Raw genomic sequence first — 23,463 nt, 5'->3', positions numbered from 1 at the left:
GAAAATGCCCCAATATCACACCTCTTTTTCCCTCTCCCTGCCTTCAGCAATGCCCACGGCCACTGTTTCCACATCAATGATATAATTTCTTCCATTGCTAGAACCACAATAATTCTACACTAGAATACCAGTAAATCCACTTTAATCCATATTTTATTCCTGGCAATGTCCACTCCACCTCTAAATCAAGAGGGGACTTAGATCCCTCATGGCTGATGGATGGAATTCTCCTGCTTGTAACTGTAGACCCTCTCGGTTCCCTAGTGTGTTGGTTGACCATCCTCACCTCCTGTGAGCTGACCTGGGTAAGTCCAACAAACCAGAGAGTAAGTGTTGCAACCCTGCTGAGGCTCAGTGCCCAGATGGTACAAGGACATCCAGAGAATCAAGCCTCCTGAGCATACAACAATCCCAGTGCCAACAACAGTCCCCAATCCCTTTTAAAAGTGAGGAAACCCTCAGATCTAATGGCCAGAATGGGCTGCCTGCTCATCTTTAAACTCATCATTGACAAAGGGAATGAAATCTAAAACATTGGCCAAGATTAATCTCATCTTACCCTGGGGCTGAGAAGGTGTCCTAACCTTTCCTAAAGATTATGTCCATCCAAATACTTGAGCAAATCAGGTTTCTGTTAGAAATGAATAACATCAAACCAGACTTAAATAATTGGAGAGTTATATTAATGCATAAGGTGACTGCATTAGTTTCCTGTTGCTGTTATACTAAACTACCACAGACTTAATGGCTTAAAATAATATGAATTTATTATTTTATAATTATGAAGAACACATAATGTGTTCCATTACACTCATCTAAAATAAGTTGACAAGCCTTTGTTCCGCCTGGAGGCTCTAGGGAAGAGCTCATTTTCTTGCCTTTTCCAGCTTCTAGAGGCTGCCTGCATTCTTTGGTGTTTGGCCCTGCATCACTCTGATCTCTCAAAAATCCTTAACTTAATTACATTAGCAAAGTCCTTTTCACCACCATGTAAGGTAATATGTTCCAGCAATTAGCATGCTAACATCTAGTATTGGCTGGATATGATCTTTAGGTGAGGTTAGGACCCTTCTCAGCTCCAGTGTTTAGATTTGATTAATCTAGGCCATCTTTAAGGGTCTTATTCTGCATATCACAGTGACTTAATATTTCAAAGATGTCAATTATCTCCAAAAGAATATATTAATTAAATGCAATACCAATCAGAATTCCAGAGAGTTTTTTTTAGGAAGTTGATAAACTTACTTTTAAGTGTACATGGAGAACGAAAGATCAAAACATAGCTAAAGAAACTCTGAAAAGGTGGAGGACTTGCCCTATACAGTATTTGTACTACAAAGCCTGTGCAATAAACGCAAGTACGGGTGGGAATAGGTAATTATTATTGGAATGTTATCAATCTAATGTGTATCATACACCTTATAAGCAATATTTGCAGTGGTATGCTGATAATTGTTATCAACCAGATCTCTAAGAAAGAAAAAAAAATCCCTGATTTGTAGTGTTGTCCAATTTCCCCAGTGTGGGAGGTAAAAGTAAGTACCGTAAAAAACACGTTCTTAATAATACACATTCCTCTGGGTGTGAACCCATTGTAAATAGGATATCTTGAAGACATTTGTAGTTAAGGTGCAGTAAATGGAATCAGAGTGGCTCTTAATCAAACTTACTGGGGGGCATATAAAGAGAATAAGAAGTCACAGAAGCCAGATAGGAGAGGGCATTGCTGTGTGTTGGAAGGCAGGTTTTTAAGCTAAGGATTCCCAAGAATTTCTACAGCCAGCACCAGAATATATAGGCTCCAGGAAAAAGCAAGTCTTGACAATATTTTGATTTTGGACTTCTTCTAGCCTTGAAACTTTGAGCCAGTATATTACTGTTGCTTAAGTCAACTTATTGTGTGGAATTTGTCATAGCAACCTGGCAAACTAAGACAATTGGTATAATTTCTGTGGAGCTGGGAAGAGATATATGCAATCAACTTTGATGAGCTAGCACAAACAAGTTCCAGTACATCATTGGATATAACTAAAAAGAATTCCAACTGGTACAATTTTCTCATTTATGAATTTGTTGGGTTTTTTTTTTCTTCTTCTTCCTCTCTGTTACTTCTCCTGTGTGTCAGAAAAACTTGCTTTATTCCTTGACAGACTAGTTGGGAAAGCAAGTTTGTGTTGACTCATCTTTCATTCCCCACCCTCCTCCATTGTTCTCATTAACTTCTGGAGTTTTACAACAGCATGAAATTCTATCTCTGCTCTCCCCTGCTCTCCCCCTTCTTTTTACACTATTTATGTCTTATACCTGCCAGAAGCATCCTAGGTTGTTGCTGAATCACACTGATGATTTATTCAAAATTAAACAACTAACTTCCACACTAATAACATTTATTGAACATTCGCCATGTGCCAGGTGCTGTTCTAATACAATCAGTTCCATAAATCATTAAAATCCTTATAGCAACACTAAAAGGTAGGTATTGTTATTATCTCCATAGGAGAGGGATAAAGGAACTTGCCCAGGTTGTTCAGATATCCAGTTGGTGAAGTCGCTGAGCATTCTGGCTCCAGATTCTGTGGTCTTAACTATTAATACAATGAAAAATAGTTCTCAAACCACGTTTTCTGTAACTAGTGTATAGAACAGGCCTTATGAATGAAGAAAGTATTCTGGGTGTTTTAATGGTTTGGAAGCATTGATGCTATCTATCTTTTTAAAAAATTATTTCATAACTTGCCAAAGTAATATAACTATTCTCTATTTGTCTATATATTTAAACTTGGAAGACAATTGATTATCATCATTGACCTTTTCTACCTCTCATCTATATCCTGCCCATTTCCCCACTTCTTTTCCACCCTGTTTTTCTAAACCCCATGTTTTCAAATCTTATTGGGATAACATTTTTCCTAAAATTTCTTTGAGTAGAGTGGTCTTAGTTTGCCAGAGCTTCTGTGACAAATATCACATGCTGGCTGACTTAAACAACAGGAATTTAGTGGATCACAGTTTTGGAACCTGGAGATCTTGGGGTGGTGACAAGACCTTGATTGCTCCAAAGTAAGAGAAGCCAGACAGAGAGAGAGAGATGCCATGTGACAGAGGGTTGCCGTCACTGGAAAGCTGCAGACTTGGGAACAATCATGGTCTTGCGAAGACCGTGACTGACTTCTATTTCTGTGTCCGATTTCTCTTGTTGACAGAGACTTCAGCCAAATTGGATTAAGCCTCATCCTCGTTCAATTTGGCCATACCTTAATAATAGTTTCTCCAAGTGTCCTATTTACAAATGAGTTCATACCCACAGGACAGGGGATGGAGTTTGGCCTTGAACATGTCTTTTGTGAGGATATGATTCAATTCCCAACAATAGTGGAGCCCCTAAATTACAAGTTTGTAAACAAGTACAAAAATTAAAATACATTGTCCATAAAGAGGACACAACACATTTTCTTCAGTAACTGAACTCTTTTTCATGGTAATAAAAACCAATAGAGCTACAAAGCACTAGGCAAAAGTCATAGATAAGACGACAGCCACTCTTCCACTCAGTCATTTTTTCTTTTGGGATAATCAAACATAAATATTTTGTCTTTGTCACAGTCTCACCCACACACAGACATTCCAAGATGACAAAAACGTACAATTCTATTGGCAACTAATCACTGGTAAATCAAATTTTCAATGAGCCGTAGTCCTTATAAATTGCAACATCAATTCCTCCAGTTTAGTAACCCAGTTCTGAGGGTTTTCCGAAACTAAATATTGTCACAATGTATTTGACTGGACCAAGATCACGGCACAAGTGAGTTCTGATGGGTTGATTTGTTTTCGGTCAACTGTACTTGCTGTAGCCTGGTTTCTCATATAACTGTGGTACTGACCGCTATAAGAAACTCTTTTTACATAACAACCCAGGCAGCACACAAACATAATCAAATATGTATGTATGCATATACACATTTGAAAATATATTATGTTTATATAATCAAAAAATTTATAGCATAATGATTATATATTTATCTACATAACCAAAACAGTTTTACTATGCAATGTTTTTTGATATTTTCTATTCAAATATATTTCAGTTGTTTTTAAACTACCAAAATGACTTCATGATTTTTTAATAGGTTGCGACTCCTAGTTTGAAATGCACTGTCTCTAAGAAGTGTTGCCTTTGCTCTAAAATGAAGTTGAAACACCTTAACATAGCACTCGAAGGCTGGTTCTGATCTGTGTTCTGATTTTTCTCCTGCCTCCCTTCTCAACACTTCATCACTGAATGCTTAACTCCAGGTATACACAACCGCTTGCATTTTCTAGGAAACCTGCTTTCTCCTCAAGACCTTTATACAATTTATACTGTTTACCGTTCACATTCATATCCTGAGTTCAACATAGTATCTAGCATATAGTCACCCCATAAATATTAGCAGATGAGGAAAGAAATGACTGAACAAATGAAAGAAAATTCTATCAAAACTATTTCATAAAAATGTACTCTCACAACAAAATCCCATAGATTTCAATCTGAAAATTCCTGACAGAGGATGTAGAGAAGAGTAAAAGTCCCCAATAATCTAGAGGTTTATTAGGGGAACTTACTGAAAATCAAAGTAAACAGTTTCATATATAGATTATTTACTTTGAGGAAATTTTCACCCATTTAATTTCCAGCTGGAAATTCTCAGCTGGAATTCTGTCATCAACAAATCAAGATGACAAGCAAAGTTGACTGTGTTAAAATGTTGCACTCTCTTTGGTATATTGATGACTTGGAAAAATAAGTAGGGTCCTGGTTACTGTATTAACTGCCTCTATGATTTAATAGACAATCAGAGAGAAATATTTAGCCATAGCCTATTTGCTAATGAAAAATGTTCAGTGGTGACCTGTTACCATTAGCCAAAATAGTTTATTCCATGGTCTTCAAAAGCAAAGTAGAATAGAGCAATGGTATGTTATAGATCAGTGGGTCTCAACTTTATTGTGCATAAGGACCACATAAGAATCTCGTTAAAATACAGGGTCTGATTCAGTAAGTATGGGATGGGGCCTTAGACTATGTATGTCCAACAAGTTTCCAGGTAATGCTGATGCTGCTGGTTATCGGACCAGGCATTAAGTACCAAGAAGAGTGTGCTACAGATAGATTGAAGACTTTCTGTTTTGCCTTTATGTAATGTTATTTCCTGGACTCACATAGTTTTGTCACCAAGTTAAGTGAGCCACATTACGACCACTTGACTTAATGACCTGTTGTGGTTGAGGGAGTTCCTGTCCCATCTAAGAAGAGCTGTCTTTCTTCTTGGTCTCCTTCCTCCTTTACCTCCCACACTGAGCTTCTTTTCCCTCCTCCAATTACAAGGAACCAGCCCTGTTTGCTCTGAGATACAATATATTACAGTTACCAGTGAAGAAGCCACATTTCATTTTACTTCTTTATATTAAGAAGTTTTATAAAAAAACAACAATTGCAATTGTCTGTAACACTCCACATTGTCACTTCATAGAGCTGAAACATGTTAAAAAGATGTATAAAAGGCATTCAGAGCATAAGAGCTCCGTATACACTCCTGGCTCATAACTGTCTCAATATTTTTTCTAGTTAGTGATATCCTTGACTTTTTTCTGTGGGGTCAGTTGTAAATCCTCCTTGATTACTGATTTTTTTATTTGCATCTTTTCTCTTTTTTTCTTTTTTAGTCTAGCTAAGGGCTTGCCAATTTTACTGATCTTCTCAAGGAACAAGTTTTTGGTTTTGTTGATTTTCTCTATTATTTTGTTCTCAATTTCATTCATTTCTGCTCTAATCTTTATTATTCTTTCTTTCTGCTTGCTTTGGGAATGGTTTCCTTCTCTTTTTCTAGTTTCTCCAGTTGTTTAGTTAGCTCTTTGATTTTAGCTCTTTCTCCTTTTTTAATATAGGTGTTTAGGGCTATAAATTTTTTCCTCAACACTGCCTTCACTGTATCCCATAAGTTTTTAAATTTCCATTTTATTCTTTGATTTTAATATGTCATATCTTACTTTCATCTGTCTTTTACTCTTTTGGTTATTCTTTCTACTATTATTGCCTATCTATACTCTACTCCAAGCCTCTCCTATCTTTTACTTTTGGGCTGTAACTTTCCCTTTAATACTTCCTGCAAAGGCAGATTCTTTTTTATGAACTGTCTTAGTTTCTGTTTATTTGTGAATATTTTTAACTGTCCTATGAAGAACAATTTTGCCAGATAAAGAATTCTTGGCTAGTAATTTTTCTCTTTCAGTATCCTAATTGTATCACACCATTATCTTCTCATCTCCATGGTTTCTGATGACAAATCCACACTAAGTCACACCTTATATATGATGATTTGCTTCTTACTTGCTACTCTCAGAATTTTCTCTTTATCTCTGATGTTTGACATTCTGAGTAGTATGTGTCCTGGAATAGGTATATTTGGATTTATTCTGATTGGGATGCACTGTGCTTCTTGGACATGTAAGTTCATTTCTTTCATGAGAGTTGGAAAATTTTCAGTCATTATTTCCTCATATACTCCTCCTGCCCTTTTCCCTTCTCTTTTCCTCTGGAACTCCCATGACACTGAAGTTGTAGCTTTTCATGTTTTCTTTTAAATATGCTCAATTTTTTCCATTCTTTTCTCTCTCTGTTTTTTAATTTCAGCTGTTCTATCTTCTTTATCACTAATTCTTTCTTCTATTTCTTAAAACACCAAGTGTGGTGTTTTAAGCATCTAATATGTTTTTCATCTCACTGTGTCTTTCATTCCTATGAATTCTGTTACTTTTCTCCTCAGGTTTTCACATTTTTCTTTTTGCCCACTCAATGTCTTCTTAATATCCTTTATCTCTTTAGCCATTTTGTCTTTCATCTCATTAATTTGACTTTTGAAATTTCTATAACTCTCATTGATCTACTGTCTCAAATCCTATGTCTCATTTGGCACTTTTATCCTTTTCTTTCCTTGGACCGTTGCTTCCATTTTCTTCATATGGCTTGTAATTGTTTGCTGATGTCTATACATCTGATTATGATGGTGAATTTTCTCAGATTCTCAACTTCTATCTCCTTCATAGGGATTTACTGGTAGGAGGCTGTGTGTTACTGCTATTCTATGATTCTTGGTTCAACCTATTCTGGGTCTTTAGGATTGTCCCTGCTAGCTGCTCAAATCTGGCTGCTGGACCCAGTAAAGGGTGGAAGTCTTGCCTTCATGGGCCTTGGGGAGGGAGACTGTAAAGGCTGGAAAAATCCTATTTAAATTTCCTCACATGAACTTCCTTGATTGGCCAGCAGATGGCACTCTTCACCAGCTCTTTCAGTTCAAACCCTTATCAAAGTGTTTGCTGCAACCCAGACCAGATCAGTGTGATAGAGGATCCTGTCTGAGGCTAGAAGTCTAGTAATTCAAACTTTCTCAGAGGTTGTTTCCCAACCTTTCTTGGCAGCTCCCCCTTTTCCAGGGTAGTAAATAGTTCCACTCTTCTCAGTGTCCTCAACAACCAGTCCCATTCAGTAGGAAGAGTGTTTGAGAGGGTTGGATCTCTTTACTCCTGTACTGGGTCCCAAGGCAGACAATGGTGTGGCCTCTCCCAGCCAGGAACAGTTCTTGGGACAAGCAGACCAAATTTGTGGGTCAAAATCTGGGCCAGCCTTAGGCTGTGTTCCTCTATCTCCCATTTCCTGGGCAGGTGGATCCTTTTGGGCCCACGTTGTCTATAGCAGCTTCAGAATTGTCTGTAGGGTGGGGGAAATGGTGCTGGTAGCTCCAGCTGCAGTTTAACTCACAGTTTTGCCATTGAGATTCTCTTCCTTTGTCCTTCTCTCTTCTGGGCAGTGTCCAGCCTTCCTATGGTATCCTAAACCCCAGAACATTTTTTTCCAGGCTGTTTCTACCTGTCTCCTAGCTAATTTTCCTATCCTTGGTTTTTAAATGAAAGATAGTCATATCCCATTCTCTTATTTTTGGCTTTCTATTTGTCAGTAACATCTGTAGGTCAAGTCTTTCTGACAATAATAGAAACATGTGTATGACTTTGTTTTGTTTTTTTGTTTTTTTTTCTGTTCTCTCTCTTTTTGAAAAAGTATTTTTTATGCTCTGCACTCTCAGAAGAGAACAAAAGGAGGAGCATGTACAGATCAGATTTAACTACAAAGTGTTTCTTTTGCATGTTTACTACAAGAAAGACCATTTAAAATGAAGTCTGCCAAAGATCAAGGCAAATGCCTTCTACATTGCTAGTCAAGGTTCATACTTATCTTACATAAAATATCCATCATTGTTACTAAATAAATTTGAAAATATTTTACAGAGACCTTTTCTTCCAAAAACTTAAAAATTTCACAGATAAATTTAAAAGAGACAAACTAGTCAGTTAACCTCTGTGGAGTCCATGCATATCTAGTGCATTTTGCAGCCTTCAAACATTTCCTAAAGAAGGTACCAAAACAGTATCCAAATAAACCAGCCTGAGACACCCACCTTTCTCACTAACCCTGCTTGAAGAAAAGGCCCCTCTAAGTTACATGACCCCTCTAGTCTTTGTTGATGGAACCATACTTGGCACCTAACCCAAAGCTTAAGCCAATTAGATTCCCTCTTTTTGGACTACAAACAAGGAAACATAATGCAGATACAGCGGCAGCTGAAGCCTATAGAAAAACCATGAGGAAGAATAGGAGGCACAAGGATTCTGAGAAAGTAGAAAAAAAGACAAAAAATTTAACAGAGAAACTTTTAAAAAATGTATGAAATATCCTAGTTTCTTTCTCTTCCTACCCTTCACTACTTAACTAAGGGAAATTGCTTGTTGGATATTTTCCTTTATTGGCCATTTAATAAACCAGATTGTGTGGAAAAAGTGAGAGAAGATATCAGGAAATGAGGATGGGCTGTTTTCATGAATTGGGCTGAGATTTACGGGGAGGTGGGGGAGAAAGAAACAAGAATAGGGAGAAGGGGGAAGTAGGAAAAAAAGAGGAAAGTTCTCATTGGGCTGAAGGGGAAGTGTAAAGGGGAGTTTTCTTTTTGATAGGCAATTGAAAGGAAGGGGTGAGAAAGAGTCTTATGGGAAGCTACAGAGTACAAGAGAAGACCTAAATGGAATAGGAGAAAGGAATTTCAAGAAATATTTTTGTGACAAACTGAAAACTTTATCTTTGAAAGGTATAAGTAAAGATTAAAATTATTTTACAGTAGTGCTGGACACTGGACCATATCTCTTTGAATTTGACACTGTGTTAAGCATGAGCCACTTGGAGCACTAGATTTATTTATCTTCTTACAGAGTAGAGAGGAAGGTAGATGAAATGAAATTCTGAAAAGACAGACCAAACCAAAATATTAAACATTTTAGTAGTACAAAACAATCAGATTTAAAACATATGGCTTTATTCACTATTGGATAGGAGCAAAGTTACATTCATGGAAGGATCCTGAAGATCATGAATTCTACATGCTGAGCTCCATAAAGCTGCTGCTTTGGGTCCCACTCAGTTTCCATAAGACCAAACTGTTGCTGTCCTTAAATTCAGAAGAGAGTCCTCTCTCTTTTATTGCTACAAAATAACTTTAACATAACACCCATTACTCCAAGTAAATTGAGTTTTTGTTTCTTGCAAACAAAAAAGCATGTATAGAACATATACAAAAGATAAATATAATTTCATTCTTATGTGCATCATAAAAAGAATACAAGTAAATGCTAAAAGGCCCCCAACGTTAATACAATGATACAGAAGATGACGATTAACTAATTAAAAAAATATTTATTGAACACCTCTTATGTGCTGGGGACCCACTTAATTGCTTGGATAAACAAGATAGACACACTCGTTGACCTTTGGAGCTCACATTTGAATGGAGGAGATCAAACAGACAAGCAAATGAATTATGTCTTTAAAGTCATAAAACCCAGTTATTTCCTCAATACTGAAAATACATGTGCTTGCTGAATTAACCAGCTGTTCTTGCAGACACAGTGGTAAGATCTATATCTTATACCTAATGATTCTATTTATAGGTATTATACAATTTTAACAGATTCTACATTCGCCCCAGCACTTTTTTTTTATCTTCTTTTTTTTCTTTAAGTCCTGACCTAATTTATTTTAAGCACCAGGATACTGCTAGTTTCCAAGGCTCCATCACTCCACTGTTAAAGAAAGTCAAACTGTTCTTTTAAAATATTTTACCAGGTATATTAGTTAGAGTTCTCTAGGGAAAGAAAACCAGCATGTATATATTAAAGATTATGAGATTTTCACAAGAATTGTCTCACTCAACTGTAGGGATGGGCAATTTGAATTCCATAGAGCAGGCCACAAGCCGAAAACTCTGATGAAGGTTTGCAGTGACTTTTCTAGTAGAAGCTGGCTGGCTGAAGAAGTAGAACTCTTCTCTTCTGACTGCTGAAATAACAACTTCTCTTTTTAAGGCCTTAAACTGATTGGATGAGATGTCTCTCATTGAAAGGAATCTCCTTTGTTGATTTTAGATGTAGTCAGCCATAGATACAATCAATTTACTGATGATTTAAGTCCCTGAAATATCCTTACAGTAACAATAAGGTCAAGCAACAGTGTTTTGTGAGATGTCTCTCATTGAAAGGAATCTCCTTTGTTGATTTTAGATGTAGTCAGCCATAGATACAATCAATTTACTGATGATTTAAGTCCCTGAAATATCCTTACAGTAACAATAAGGTCAAGCAACAGTGTTTGCTTGACCAAACAACTGGACACCATAACCTGGCCAAGGTTATGAACTTCACCACCCCACAGTGTTTCTTCCTCAGAATCCACTGAAGAAATCACTGGATCAGGTTCATATTGGTAGTTACATTATATTTTGAACTAATAAAATTCCTCATAAAAATAAATCCTTCATTGCTTATAGATATTGCAAGACAGAAAAACTTTAAAGGCCAGCATGTTGTTTACTCTATGGGAAAGCTAGATAGGAGTCTCATTTTCAGAAGTCCATTTTCATGAAGATTTCTGAGGAAATGATTGCAGTAACTATTTGATTTCAGAAGTTTTTTCCTCCATGTCCCAAATTAGTAACTGATGTCTAAGGCTAGAACTGCTGTAGGCAACATTTGAAGAAGTCATTTGCACAAAGCATTTTGTGCACAAATGGGCAGAAGCAGATGCTAAAGCATAACTCAGTGCAGAAGGAGCAAATTGACCCCTTTCTGATATAGCCACCATGGTCAAAATTCCCATCTCTCAAGCCACACTCCTGGGATTCAGATCCTGGCACCAGCACTTATGTCCTACTTATATGAGCTTGGGCAACTTACCTAATGTGACAGATTGATTTTGTTGTCGTTGTTTTTAAAAAGGGCTACAAATTCATTCTATAACTGTAGGCAAGCCCCTCTGCAATGGTGCTTTCCTACTTCCCACATCTTTGAATCTAGGCTGGCAATGTGACTCCATTTGTCACAGTAGTGATATTTGTATAACTTCCAATCCTCTGAAGCTATGCTTCTGGCTCTCTTGGAATATGATGCTGCCATGCCAAGGATTCTGGGCTATCCTGCCAAAGGACAAAACCTCATGGGACAGAGATGACCTATCCCCTCCTTAGGCCATCTAAAACACCAGCCCCTATCAAGTCACCTGATGAAAGCAGTCTCATCAGTGACACCAGGTGAGACTATCTAAAGAACTGTCTCCCTGCATTCTTTCCTTCAGGGAGAAATTCCAGTCAAGTGGTCAAGCATTCTCATAGCATGCTTGGGGGCCAACAAGGCCACATGGTTTAGCATTGCAGCCATTAGTTTGGCTAGTCATACCTCCCCAGACTCGCTCAGTAAGGACAGTAGAAAAGCAAGATAAGCACAGTATCAGCTCCCTGTGTCCTTAGTGCCATAGGAGGACACCAAACCAGAAGCCCTGCAGCCCAGTTAATTGCAATTGCAATTGCAATTGGGGGAGCACAGATTCAGGTAGTAACTCAAGTAGTGTACCATCTTGGAAAGTCCAGGCAAGAGTTTTTAAAAAAAAAGATTGGATAAGTTTTTTGGTGGTTGGTGGATATTTGGGATACTCCATTTGTCCTTCAGGTTAGATAGTTCATTGAGTCCTTTATCTTGTGGCTTATGGTGTCTGGATGCCCCCCTTTGAGGAACATTGTTGCTTTGCAACCTCTGACACTGTGATTTCTGGCTGATATCTGTGTAAGAGTAACATCCAGAATGGCCTCTCAAATTGCTTAACCAAAGTAACTCTATTTTGTTTTATTTCTTTTTACACCTTTAATAGGAGGCAACAAGGTGGAAAGTCTTGAGCTCAAGTAACACTAGGGCAGGGGATGAAAAGTAGTCTTGTGGTAATCTACCACAAGAAAGATAAGAAACTGCCTTACAGTAGCTCCTCACTGGGCTCATCTCCTCTTACTCTAGGAGACATCACTAGACATCAAGACTTGGCCAAAATGTCCATCATCATTTGAATGGATAAGCAAACTGTGGTATACACATGTAATGGAATTATTACTCAGCTGTAAGAAGGAATGCAACATTAACACACAGGAAACATGGATGAACCTTGAAGACCTTATGTTGAGTGTAGTAAGCCAGTCACTGAAGGACAAATAATACTTGACCTCATTGATATGACTTAAGCAAATTGAGCAGACTCACAGAACTGAAGTCTGAAAGAGGGGTTAACAGGAAACAGAAAGGGAGTAGAGGGTGATGAGCTGATGCCCATAGGGGCAAAATCTATTATAAAGTGGAAGGGTACGGTTGAGCACTGGATGAGCTTGAGAGTGTGCGTTGAAGTGATTGGGTGCAGATGTGCTGTTCTGTGGTGGGGGGAGTAGAATGGGGGTGTTGGGTTGGACTAACCATGGAATTGGGGGGAGGGTTGAAAGAAGGAGCAGGTGAATTTTGGGAATTTGCAGGTGTGTTGTTAAAACTACAAAGGTGGGAATGTTTTTTTGGCAGTGGGCATGGGGTGTGGGGGATATGTGAGAAAGGGCGCACCTGGGACATGCCTTTATGGAATATGGAAGTGTTCATCTTGTCATAATGTGTTAATTCAATATGTGGAGACCCACACAATAAATAAATAAATATTAAACTCAATCAAAGGGACAAGAATCTTTCGAGAACATAGGCAGTGCCTCATAAAAGAAAACAGACCAATATGTTAAGCCCTCAATATTATTGCAAGTAACTATGAATCTTATTCTTCAACATTTGAAACTTAGTGGTTACCACAGTTGGAGGGGGGGAGAGGGAAGAATAGAACAGATGGAATATGGAATATGGGGCATTTTTAGGGCATCAGAATTGTTCTGCATGATCTTGCAATAATGGATACAGGCCATTTAAAATTTCACCAAAACTTATAAAAGTGCACAGTCTAAAATGTAAACCATAATATAAACCAATGATCATGGCTAGCAGCAATGCTTAAATATTTGTACATCTATTATAACAAACGACCATCCACATGTAAAATGTTACTAATAAGGGAGAGTGGAAAAGAGGGAAGGCTTTGGGTGTATGGGAATCCCCTGTATTTTCTATGTGATTTTCTGTAGTTTCAAGGTTCTTTGAAAATAAAATGGAAAGAAGATGACACTGGAGAAACATACAGACAAAATTGTCACTGTACATACAAGATAACTGATCTTATAGTGATGAAAGATACCATGTATAAAAAAATTTTATTTTATTTCAAATTTTTAAATTTTTAAAAATTGTCATATTCTGTTATTTTTTAAAATTATTTTATTTTCTTATTTATTTCATTTTTGGAGAGGTTTTGGAACACAGAAGGGTCACAACTGTGAGGGGAAGATCACTGGTGTGGGGTATCAGTGATCGGGGGATATGTGGGGAGTGGTGCCCTTGGGACATGCCTCTATGGCAAATGAATATGTTCAAATGTTCATGGAGCACTGTCTTGGTGGGTGGAGACTCACACAACAACCAAAAGAATATTAAATTCTCATTCTAGGGAATCTTGCTACATTCTCTAAAAGAACAGCAAGAATCCCCCAAGTACATGGGCAGTGCTTACTTAGAGAAGGAAGACAGACGATTATGCCAGGCCCTTGATATTGAGGACTGTACTTATGAACCTTTCCTTGTGAAATTGAAACTTAGCCTAGTATTATATATTTCCTAAGAGTTAACTCCTGAAAGCCTCCTTTTTGCGCAAATGTAGCCTCTCTCTAAGCCAAACTCTAAGCATAAAAATGTACTACCTTCCCCCATTGTGGGACATGACTCTCAGGGATGAGCCTTACTGGCAACAAGGGATTATTACCAGTGCCAATAGCAATGCATGTGGAAAAAGACCTTGGCCAAAAGGGGGAAATATTAAATAAAAATGAGTTTTTATGGTTAAGAGATTTCAAAGTGAGTTGGGAGGTAATTCCAGAGGTTATGCTTACGCATGTCTCAGCAGGATCTCATTGACTGCCACAGTGAACAGTGCCTCAAACAGAGGGGCTTCTGAGGGCTCTAGAAACATCTAGACATTATAAGCAGGGTAGACACACTCAGGAATGAGGCACCCTGTCAGTGGGCCTTTGGAATTTATGCTCCCCAATATAACAGAGTTATGCTCATTTATATTTTCCCTACACATGGCTCTTCTGCCCTTTTTATATGAGCCTATAATTAGCACTATACTTGTTAAATATATATTCCAGAGACCCAAATCATTGGTCTATTCATGTGCTGCTTAGGCCCTGAATCTCAACGGAACTGCAATACCTACTCTCCAGTTCACTGGATTCACCCAGGACAACTAACAAGGAAACAGTAATTGACAATGCTCATTCCAAGGACGAGAGAATGTCTGCAACTACAAGCAAGATAATTTCATCCATCTGCCCCATGAGTTCTTAGCCCTCTCTCAATCAGAAACACAGTGGGCATCACAATCCCCAAATCCTAAAGTTTGGGGAATGAACAATGGCCTAGAGTAGATTTATTATTCTATTATAGGCTTATTATTATTTTAGTAATGGAAGAACTTTTATCATTGCTATAAAGGCAGTGGGCACCAGAAAATATGAGGGGAGGGAGATGGAAGCATAGGTATAATTCCAGGCATTTTCAGGACTTTGGAATTGACCTGCATGACACAGCAATGATGGATACAGGTCACTATATATTTGTCAAAACCTATAAAATTGTGCAAGGTAGAGTGTAAACTCTTAATGTAAACTGTAATCCATGGTTAGTAGCAATGCTGCAATATATTTTCATCAATTGTAACAAATGTACCACACTAATGAAAGATGTTGTTAATGTGGCAAAGTGTGGGAGGGAGAGGGAATGGGGCATATGAGAATGTCCTATATTTTTTATGTAACAGTTATGTAATTCAAAGCTTCTTTAAAAATAAAGTAAAAATAAAATTTAAAAAACACTTGGTCAGACAGTGGTCATGCCTTTCTAGGTGGCCTATGTGGAGACATGCTGGTGCTGTGGTGGGGCAGCACCTCTGCATTTCTTCATAATGATAATGCTGTAAGTAATTCAGGTGGGAGTGACCCAGCCCTCCTACCCTCTAACATCATGGTGGCACAGGACTAAGTCTGGAACAGAATATTTCATATTTTGGGTCACAATGATTGAGTCTATGAATAAGTGAGTATGTCAGGCTGGCTGGAATCCTCCCAGAATTTTTCTGCAGCTACCAGGAAAGATCCTTTTACCCACTTATATGAGGAGTTTTAAAGACAAAATCTCAACGTATAAGTGTATAGCTCTTGGGACCATCTTTCACACTAACTAGCAAAAGACAGTTCAAGGAAGAATCCACCATATAGAGGAAGCAGAGCTGGGCCAAGAGAAGGAGACTGACAAAGCCCTAGAGTCACTGTTGGAGGATCTATATCCAATTGTGCCTAAAGCCAGTCCTAACCCTAAACGTTTTTCAGTTCTGTAACTTCTATAAGGCAAAACATTCCCCTTTTTTCTGAAGTTGGACTTCCGTGTTTGTATTCTGGAATCCTAATGACCCTTCTATTAATCAGAGAACATGCTGTGCTGGGTTCTAGAAAAGCAAATTTAAAAAGAGATTCTTTTTTTTTTTTTTCACTTCTAAGTGCACAATAAAAGTTTTCAAACTTTCTCTTTGCTAAATCCTGTCACCATTTTACCTATAAATTGCCTTTGTTCTAATTAGAAAGAACCTTTGATATAAAGACTGATGCTGTTACTGCCAGTCGTCCACCTCTCAAGAAAATGTATTGATTTTTTTGACCCATCATATCCATTCTTCTCTCAAAGTGTATAATTGCTTCTTAAAAAGATCACCCAGGGGCTAGCCCTGTTGCACAATTCCTGAATTTACTTGCAAACCACTGCTGCTGTTAGGCATGTCTTTGATTTATCTTTTATTGTTTTAGCTTTCATCATTTCTGTTAGAGAGGAAAAAATTCCCACAATATTGCCGATTTTATATCAATTTCATGATATTTAAGTTTTTCTAGGAATTCTGAAGTTTCTGAAATGTCACAGAGAAGGTGAAATTATTATACTTGCAAAAGTAAAAATTTTCCCAAAGCTAGGCACATTTCACCTTCAGTTGCAGAACATTCCACCACCCAGAACTACAACCATTAAGCAATAACTCTCCATCCCCCTCCCACACCCCCTGCAACCAACACTCTGCCTTCTGCCTCTATGAATTTGCTTTTTCTAGACATTTCATACCAGTGAATTCATACATGTGTTCCCTTCGTATCTTGCTCACCTCACGGGAAACTGAAGAGGTCTTCAAGGCTCATCCATTCACGGTTTGGTGAATGTGATTTAATACCGCTGACTTGTGCACTAAAAAATGGTTAAGATGGTTTTCATGCTATGTAGATTTTTTCATAATCTTAAAAATGTAAACAAACAAAGCAGGAGGCTGGCTGATTTGGTGCAGGGGTGGTGGTCTACCATCTGCTTTGCAGCGGCCAGGGTCTGGGCTGGTCCTACAGGTGTGATGCCCAGGCAGCTTGCAGAACACCCATTGGGGTGTTCCACAGAACACCTCCACAGAAGCCCTGAGATGCCCCCGGTCACCTGAGATCCAGAGACAGGATGCCGCCAGCCTCCTCCCCACGGGACGCTGTCACTGGATATAGAAACGGGGCTTCCAAAACGCCTTACGTTTCCGTGCCTGGTTGCTTGCAGAGGGCGAGGAGGCAAAGCCACGTGGGCTAGGGCTGCTGGGCCTGAGCTGGGCCCACCTCCCCCTCCTTCATTGCTGTATGGTATCTTTATGGTAAAAAAAAAAGATTGTGTAGTTGTAGGTCGTATAAGTATAGAAACAATTCCATATAACTGCAGAATGAGGTATAATTATCATGCAATATAATAAATTATATGAAGTGCAAAAAAAAAGTAATTTTTCTAACCACTAATCAAATATTAAAAGAGACCTGAAAATGTTCCAGGATAAGCCCTCTATTGTGAACTGGCCCAGACAATTAAGCTCTTTTCATCAAAGAAATTCTCAATGACTTCTCACAATTTATTAGCTTTCCATTTCTAAAGACTCACCTAAATTTTTCTGTATACAGTGCTGTGTACAGTAAGTCCTCTTTCCTCCTCCTCTCCTTTCCTTCTTCCTTTCTTTCCTACCTTCATTCAAGTAAAACACTTTATTTTTCTATATGAAATCTTATACAAAGTCTCGTTTATTAAAAAGAGAAAGGGAGCTGTTCCAAGGAGGCCTGGGAGTTTTGCCCATTCCATCATCAGCCCACTCCAGCCACTAAGCCCTGGGTAGATGGGACAAATGAAAATCTTTGTTGTGGGGTATGCTAATTTGTAGCTACATACTCATTCTCCAGATGAAAGAGAATAGTCTTCTAGTCTCTTTGTATTTCTTATATTCCTACCTTTTCATCATTTTTGGCTCCTCTCCAAATCTACCTAAAGACTCCAAAATGTTGTGGGCTTCAGATGATGAAGTAATAGAACAATGCTTACCATAGAAGACCTGCCTCAGAGTTCCATGCTGGACTTCATTTTATGCAACCTGCTTCTGCATTTTACAAGCATTCTGACTCCAGTGCTATTTTTAAAAATATAATAACCATATAGAGCTGACACATGGGTCAGGCACTGTGTTTTTCAGTGCTCACATCCATTTAAAAAGTACTGTGCTTTGTAACACGTAATCCTCATAACAACGCAAGTCTTGGTGCTGATAGCATTTATACTACACCTCTGTGGCTCTCAACCTTGGCTGCACAACCTTGGCTGCACATTAGAATCTTTTCTAATTTGAAGAAATTTTATTTATCCAATACCCAGTTTTCACCCTCAGACCAATTAAATCAAAATCTCTCTGATTGGGAGCCAGACATCAGTGTTTTTAGCAACTCCCCAGGTGATTCCCATGTGTTGCCTAGATTAAGAATCCCTGCTCATATCAGCTGCTGAGAAAACATGCTCAGTCATTGAATTCTGAGTGGTTTTTAGAAGTCATGGAGACAGTATTAAGAAAGAGATACAAAGAGGAGGAAGACAAAGACAAAAAAAGAACAGACCGCAAATAAAGATACTTAAATTCTTTAGCCCCAAGAGAGCGATGGACACGTTCACTGCTGGAGTCTCACCAAGTAAAGCAGAAATGTAGAACTGAGAGAGAATTTTCCAGGTCTGATTTCTTTTTGCCATGGCCACAGGCCATCCTTTTTTATTGACAAAAAAAAAAAGTCATAAGCAAATGATATTTATAGTACTCAGGGGCAGAGAATCTTCCAGCTAGCTTCATGTGGGAGAAATTCTGGGGAGTAGTCTGGGAGAAATTCAACTGGTGGACCAAAAATATGCTTATCAGGGCATGGTAAAGTGATGTAGAAAAAGGGATTGTACATCTCCTTGCCTCAGAGTTGGGCAAAAAGAGATTCTGACTTGTCTGTAATTCATGTAAATAAGCTAAATGTTTATGGATAAACTTTGCCTCACCTGTTATTCATGGCACCACCACTGCACAAAAAGAAACTCAATGTCTTTGCTCAGTGGTATGCTGGAAAACAACTGCCTAAACAAAACAAAACAAAACAAAACAAAACAAAACAAAACAAAACAGGCCTACTTTGTAGCTGCTGATTTCTAGAGTATAAATACTCTCACCCTGACCCTGTCAATTTCAAGCCAACAACATGATGTCCCTGAATAGGTAACTGGGAAGAGATGTGTAAAATGGGCTCCTAAGCCAGGGCAAGCTGATTCCAGAGAATCAGATGTAAGATGTAACTGGTTTGAGCTGGACTTGTCACAGGAAATTTTCCAAAGACCATCAGGAGATTGTAATGTGTATCCAGTTCTGAGAACCACTAGTTAAAGTGGTGCTTATCAAACTCTAATGCTCATACAAATCAATGGGTGACCTTGCTAAAATGCAGGCTCTAATTCAGTCAGTGCTGATAGATGCATAGACCTTAGCAAGATAGATGCATAGACCAAAAGAAATGAAAAATGGTAACTGACAGCCCTACCAATGTTGGAAATATTAGAAAAAGAGGCTTTGTAGGGAGGTCACATTGGAGGTGCATGAATTTTACTTTTTAAATTTGAGTTAGATTTCAACATGATCAAAATCTGGATTCCCAGCTTCTCTGGAAAAACAACGACGAAACAAGATCTGATGACACTGACTGCAACCCCCTCCCCCGTGAGGCAGTTCTGCCCCAGTTAGCAGAGGTCACAGTCTTCCTTTTGCCACTGTCTCCTGCTCACCCTCACTGCTTGGTTTGTTTCCTACTTCACCTCTGAAGGAATGAGGGGTATTGATGTTTTAGGTGCTTGTGAAACTTTCAATACAGCTTTTCCTTCTCAGTTACACTAAGTTACCTTTCTGGTCTCACCTTTAATCACATATGAACTGCATATTCCTGAAAGGCCTTATTTGACGTTCTTAGAATATACCACCTTCTTTCTCTCCTCTTAACTATGGGTTGTTCCCTGTTCCTAGAACTACACTCCAACATTCTAGACTGAAAACAGTCTTAATTATTCTCCAAAACCCAACTCAGACATCACCTCCTTCACAATGCCATCCTGAGTCTTCTATGCTCCCATCACAGACTGGATCCTCTTCTATTAAATCCTATTTTTGCTTTTTTTTGTATTCCCAAGGTAGAGTGTTTTGAGACATTGAAGGTCCTCAGTAATTTTACGAAATGATCAATTACAAATTAATTTACATCTCTTACATTACCTTCTTTTGAACTCTTTTTTACTAATTCATCAAAGGAGGTTTGTAATTATTATCCTATCCTATAAAGTAAAAGCTAAATTCTCTTTCCTTATCCTTCTCTTCATTGCCTCTGCAGGTTCTTTCCTCTCCCCTAACCTTCAATGTTGGTGTTGTTTGTTCAATCTATAAGGATATTATTTATTCTATAAATTTGGCCCTGGATAAACATAAGCCACTTCCAATTAAACATCCCTTAATATAATCAATTCCTTATATTTTCATGGCATGGCCAGTTTCTTTTCAAAGCACTTTTATTAACACACTTTATCCTGACAATAACTGTATAAAATACACACTACCCCTTTTCAATACCTAGGAGCTAAATTGAAATGCTCCCCACGAACTAGGGAGCAAGGAAAATAGGAAGCTTGAGACAAACTTTGGCAGTGGCCAACTAAGCCCTCAGTAGGGAAGATCTTGGAAAACACCATTAAGCCTTCCCCTGGCATCATTTCTCAATATGTCTGGGAGCTAAAAATCTATGATCCCTAATATTTTACTGAAAAAAGAATGAGAAGAATTACTGTATATTAGAGTCAAACAAAAACACAGGCCTTTTGATTCCCACTGTGGTTAATTATGTCCAAATTTATAAAAAGAGCTACAATCACCTAACAGTACAAATATGTTTCATAAATCTGCCTTCACAAAAACTTAGAAATAAAAACTCCCACACCTTTTCCAAAAATAATCAATTTATGTATATGACAAAAAGTTTTCCCAGTAGTTTTATGGTGCTAGCTGAACTGTGCAACTTTAATCATGCCACAGATAATTATTTCATCAGAGTGTATAGGAAAGTCTATCATTCATAAATCAATTTATAACTTCCTACATTGTGTCACCTTCAAATCAATGCTAAGTACTCTAATATTTGGTGCTTTTTTGGGAAATGTTTATGTTGTAGATGATAGATTTTAATATCCCGACTCACTAAGAATAAAAATACAGTGCCAGGGGGAAAAGATGAAGATCTCAAATTGGTGATGGTGGGACTGAGGAAACACCCTCAATGAGTTTAAAAGGAATTAGCAAAGGGATGGAAATGGCCAAGTTTGAAGACATAATGATCCTTTTCTCACACATTCTCTCCAAGTTTCCAACTATTTTCCTAGAGGATTGATGTGGGCACAAGAATACACCCACCCATGAAATACACCTTAGAGGTACTTTCTCCCCAAGATGCACCATTAAGCAGTAGTGGACAGGGCACACCATCAGTTATAGGCTTATGACAGGACACTCCCTAGTCATTTCTGTCTGGAATGACTGGATCATGTCAGAAAGTACGGTGCACACACTGCTCCTAACTGTGGCTCGGAATGGCTTTCTCTGCCGTTTCCACTCCCTCTAAGCAAGGAGAATTTCATTGCTCTTTCTTTATCACTCAGGATGTATCATATTTTCCCTGTTTCTTCTCCCTGCATCATTCTGTTAATACGATTTTTAAAAAGGACTGGTCCAAAATTTTTTCCCTGCAAATGTATTATATATGCTTTTATTAAAAAGTTTTTTTAAAAGTCCATATACATGATAGCGTGTCCAAGAGTTTTTTTCTGGAAGCCACACAATAGACTAGGGAATGAGCCTGAAGGCTGAGAGCGTGAGCAGATGAGTTTTAACTTTTGGATATTTCAATATTTGAATTATTTTTATTTTACTTTTATAATTAAAATATAAACAAGAAAGAAAAAAACCCCGGTAATTGTTGAAAAGGGAGCGGAAGTAAATGAGTAAATGGAGAGCAGTGCCCTTAAGTGCTAACTAAGCCTTTCCCTGCCGGAAGGAAACGCTAGACCGAATCAGCACCGCGAAAAACTTTTTATCTCCAAACGCGCACAGGTGGGGAAGTTCCAGAACACCGTGCTCGCTTGGTAGAAAAAGAAATGTAAGAATGTCAGAAGAAAAGAGTGGGAGCTCCCCTGAAAGGGCAGGGTTTGGGAGCGGGCGAGCGGGAAGCGGACTCGCTTACCCCCCAGCCAGTTGTCGGAGATGTTCTGGAGCAGCGTGACCGGGATGCAGAAGAAGGCGATGAGCAGGTCGCTGAGTGCCAACGAGCAGATGAAGATGTTGGTGACAGTACGCATGGCCTTGCTGCGGGTCACCACGTAGACCACCAGCGCGTTGCCGAAGAGCGCCAGGGCGAAGATGAGCACGCCGGTGAGCACGAAGGCCAGCTTGGCGCGCCCGGGCAGCTCTGGGGTGTAGACCAGCGGCCGCAGCCGGTACAGCGCGATGAACTGCTCGCGTGTCAGGTTGTGGTTCCGCAGCAGCCGGGAGAACTGCTCCGGGGTGATGTTGAGTGACTGCATGCTGCTCGAGTCTCGAACGCCCGGGGCGCGGCGCGGACTACGGGCGCACCGGCCAGGCGGTCGCCTTCCTTCCTTCCTCAGAGGGAGTGACGCCGTGTGGCCCGGACCCGGGCGCGCCTCAGGGCTCCCGGCTGCACTCTAAGAGATTCGGGAAAGGGAAGACAGAACAGGGTTTAAATCCACCATAAAAAGGCGGGAAGCCAAACTGCGGAGGCTCAGTCCCGTTGGCCAAAAACGTTCGCGATTCAAAGAAAGGTGAGGAGCCGCGAAGGTTCAGAATGCCCGCGAGCCGCGCCTGGATCCCCAGCGTCTCTCACTCCGCAGCTTCCGCGCCACTAGAGCCGCCAGGGTGGGGCTGGACTCCAGCGCCCCTCCAATCGCTGCGGGACTGCCGCGGCGCGGACAGCGCCTCCCCGCGCCTCAGGGCTGGGGAGACTTCCCGCCTCCCCGCCTTCCCACCGCCCCGCGCTCTTCTCGTACCTAGATCCTGCTTATCTATGAAATTGATTATTGGGGTTTCCCACAGAATCACGGTTCTCCTCTAAAGAACAATGTGGGCCACAGTTACTCACGATAAAATAAGATTAAAATTTCCCCCTGCATTCAAAAATTATTATGAATCACAAAAAAATTACAACGATAGTGCAGAGAGGTCTTCTGACCCCACTGATAGCATCTTACTTAGCTATGGGTCAGTATCAAAACCAGGAATTTGACATTGGTCCAGTGTGTGCGTGTGTGTGTGTAATGTTCTGTGTCATATCGGATACGTAGATTCCTGCAACCACCACCAAAATCAAGATAAAGAACTATTCCATCACCACAAAGATCTCACTCATTTTACCCCTTTCTAGTCACACCCAACCCCTCTCCCCACCATCTCTAATTCCTGGCAACTAC

At 39.3% G+C, this 23,463-nt stretch overlaps 1 protein-coding gene across 1 annotated transcript in view; it reads right to left on the bottom strand.

Moving 5' to 3' along the window:
• The window catches only part of QRFPR (pyroglutamylated RFamide peptide receptor), a 38,494-nt gene extending 15,623 nt beyond the window's left edge, over nt 1–22,871 (bottom strand). Inside the window, exon 1 of the mRNA XM_004474682.3 lies at nt 22,224–22,871. Within this exon, the coding sequence (XP_004474739.1) occupies nt 22,224–22,563 (340 nt within the window). The 5' untranslated portion in view covers nt 22,564–22,871. The remainder of the gene's footprint in view (nt 1–22,223) is intronic.
• Between the last annotated feature and the right edge of the window lie 592 nt (nt 22,872–23,463).

Source organism: Dasypus novemcinctus, chromosome 1 (genome assembly GCF_030445035.2).
Source record: "Dasypus novemcinctus isolate mDasNov1 chromosome 1, mDasNov1.1.hap2, whole genome shotgun sequence".
Classification (NCBI taxonomy): Eukaryota; Metazoa; Chordata; class Mammalia; order Cingulata; family Dasypodidae; genus Dasypus; species Dasypus novemcinctus.
Note: the sequence above shows the minus strand (reverse complement) of the source record. Positions and strands in the feature narration are given on the sequence as shown.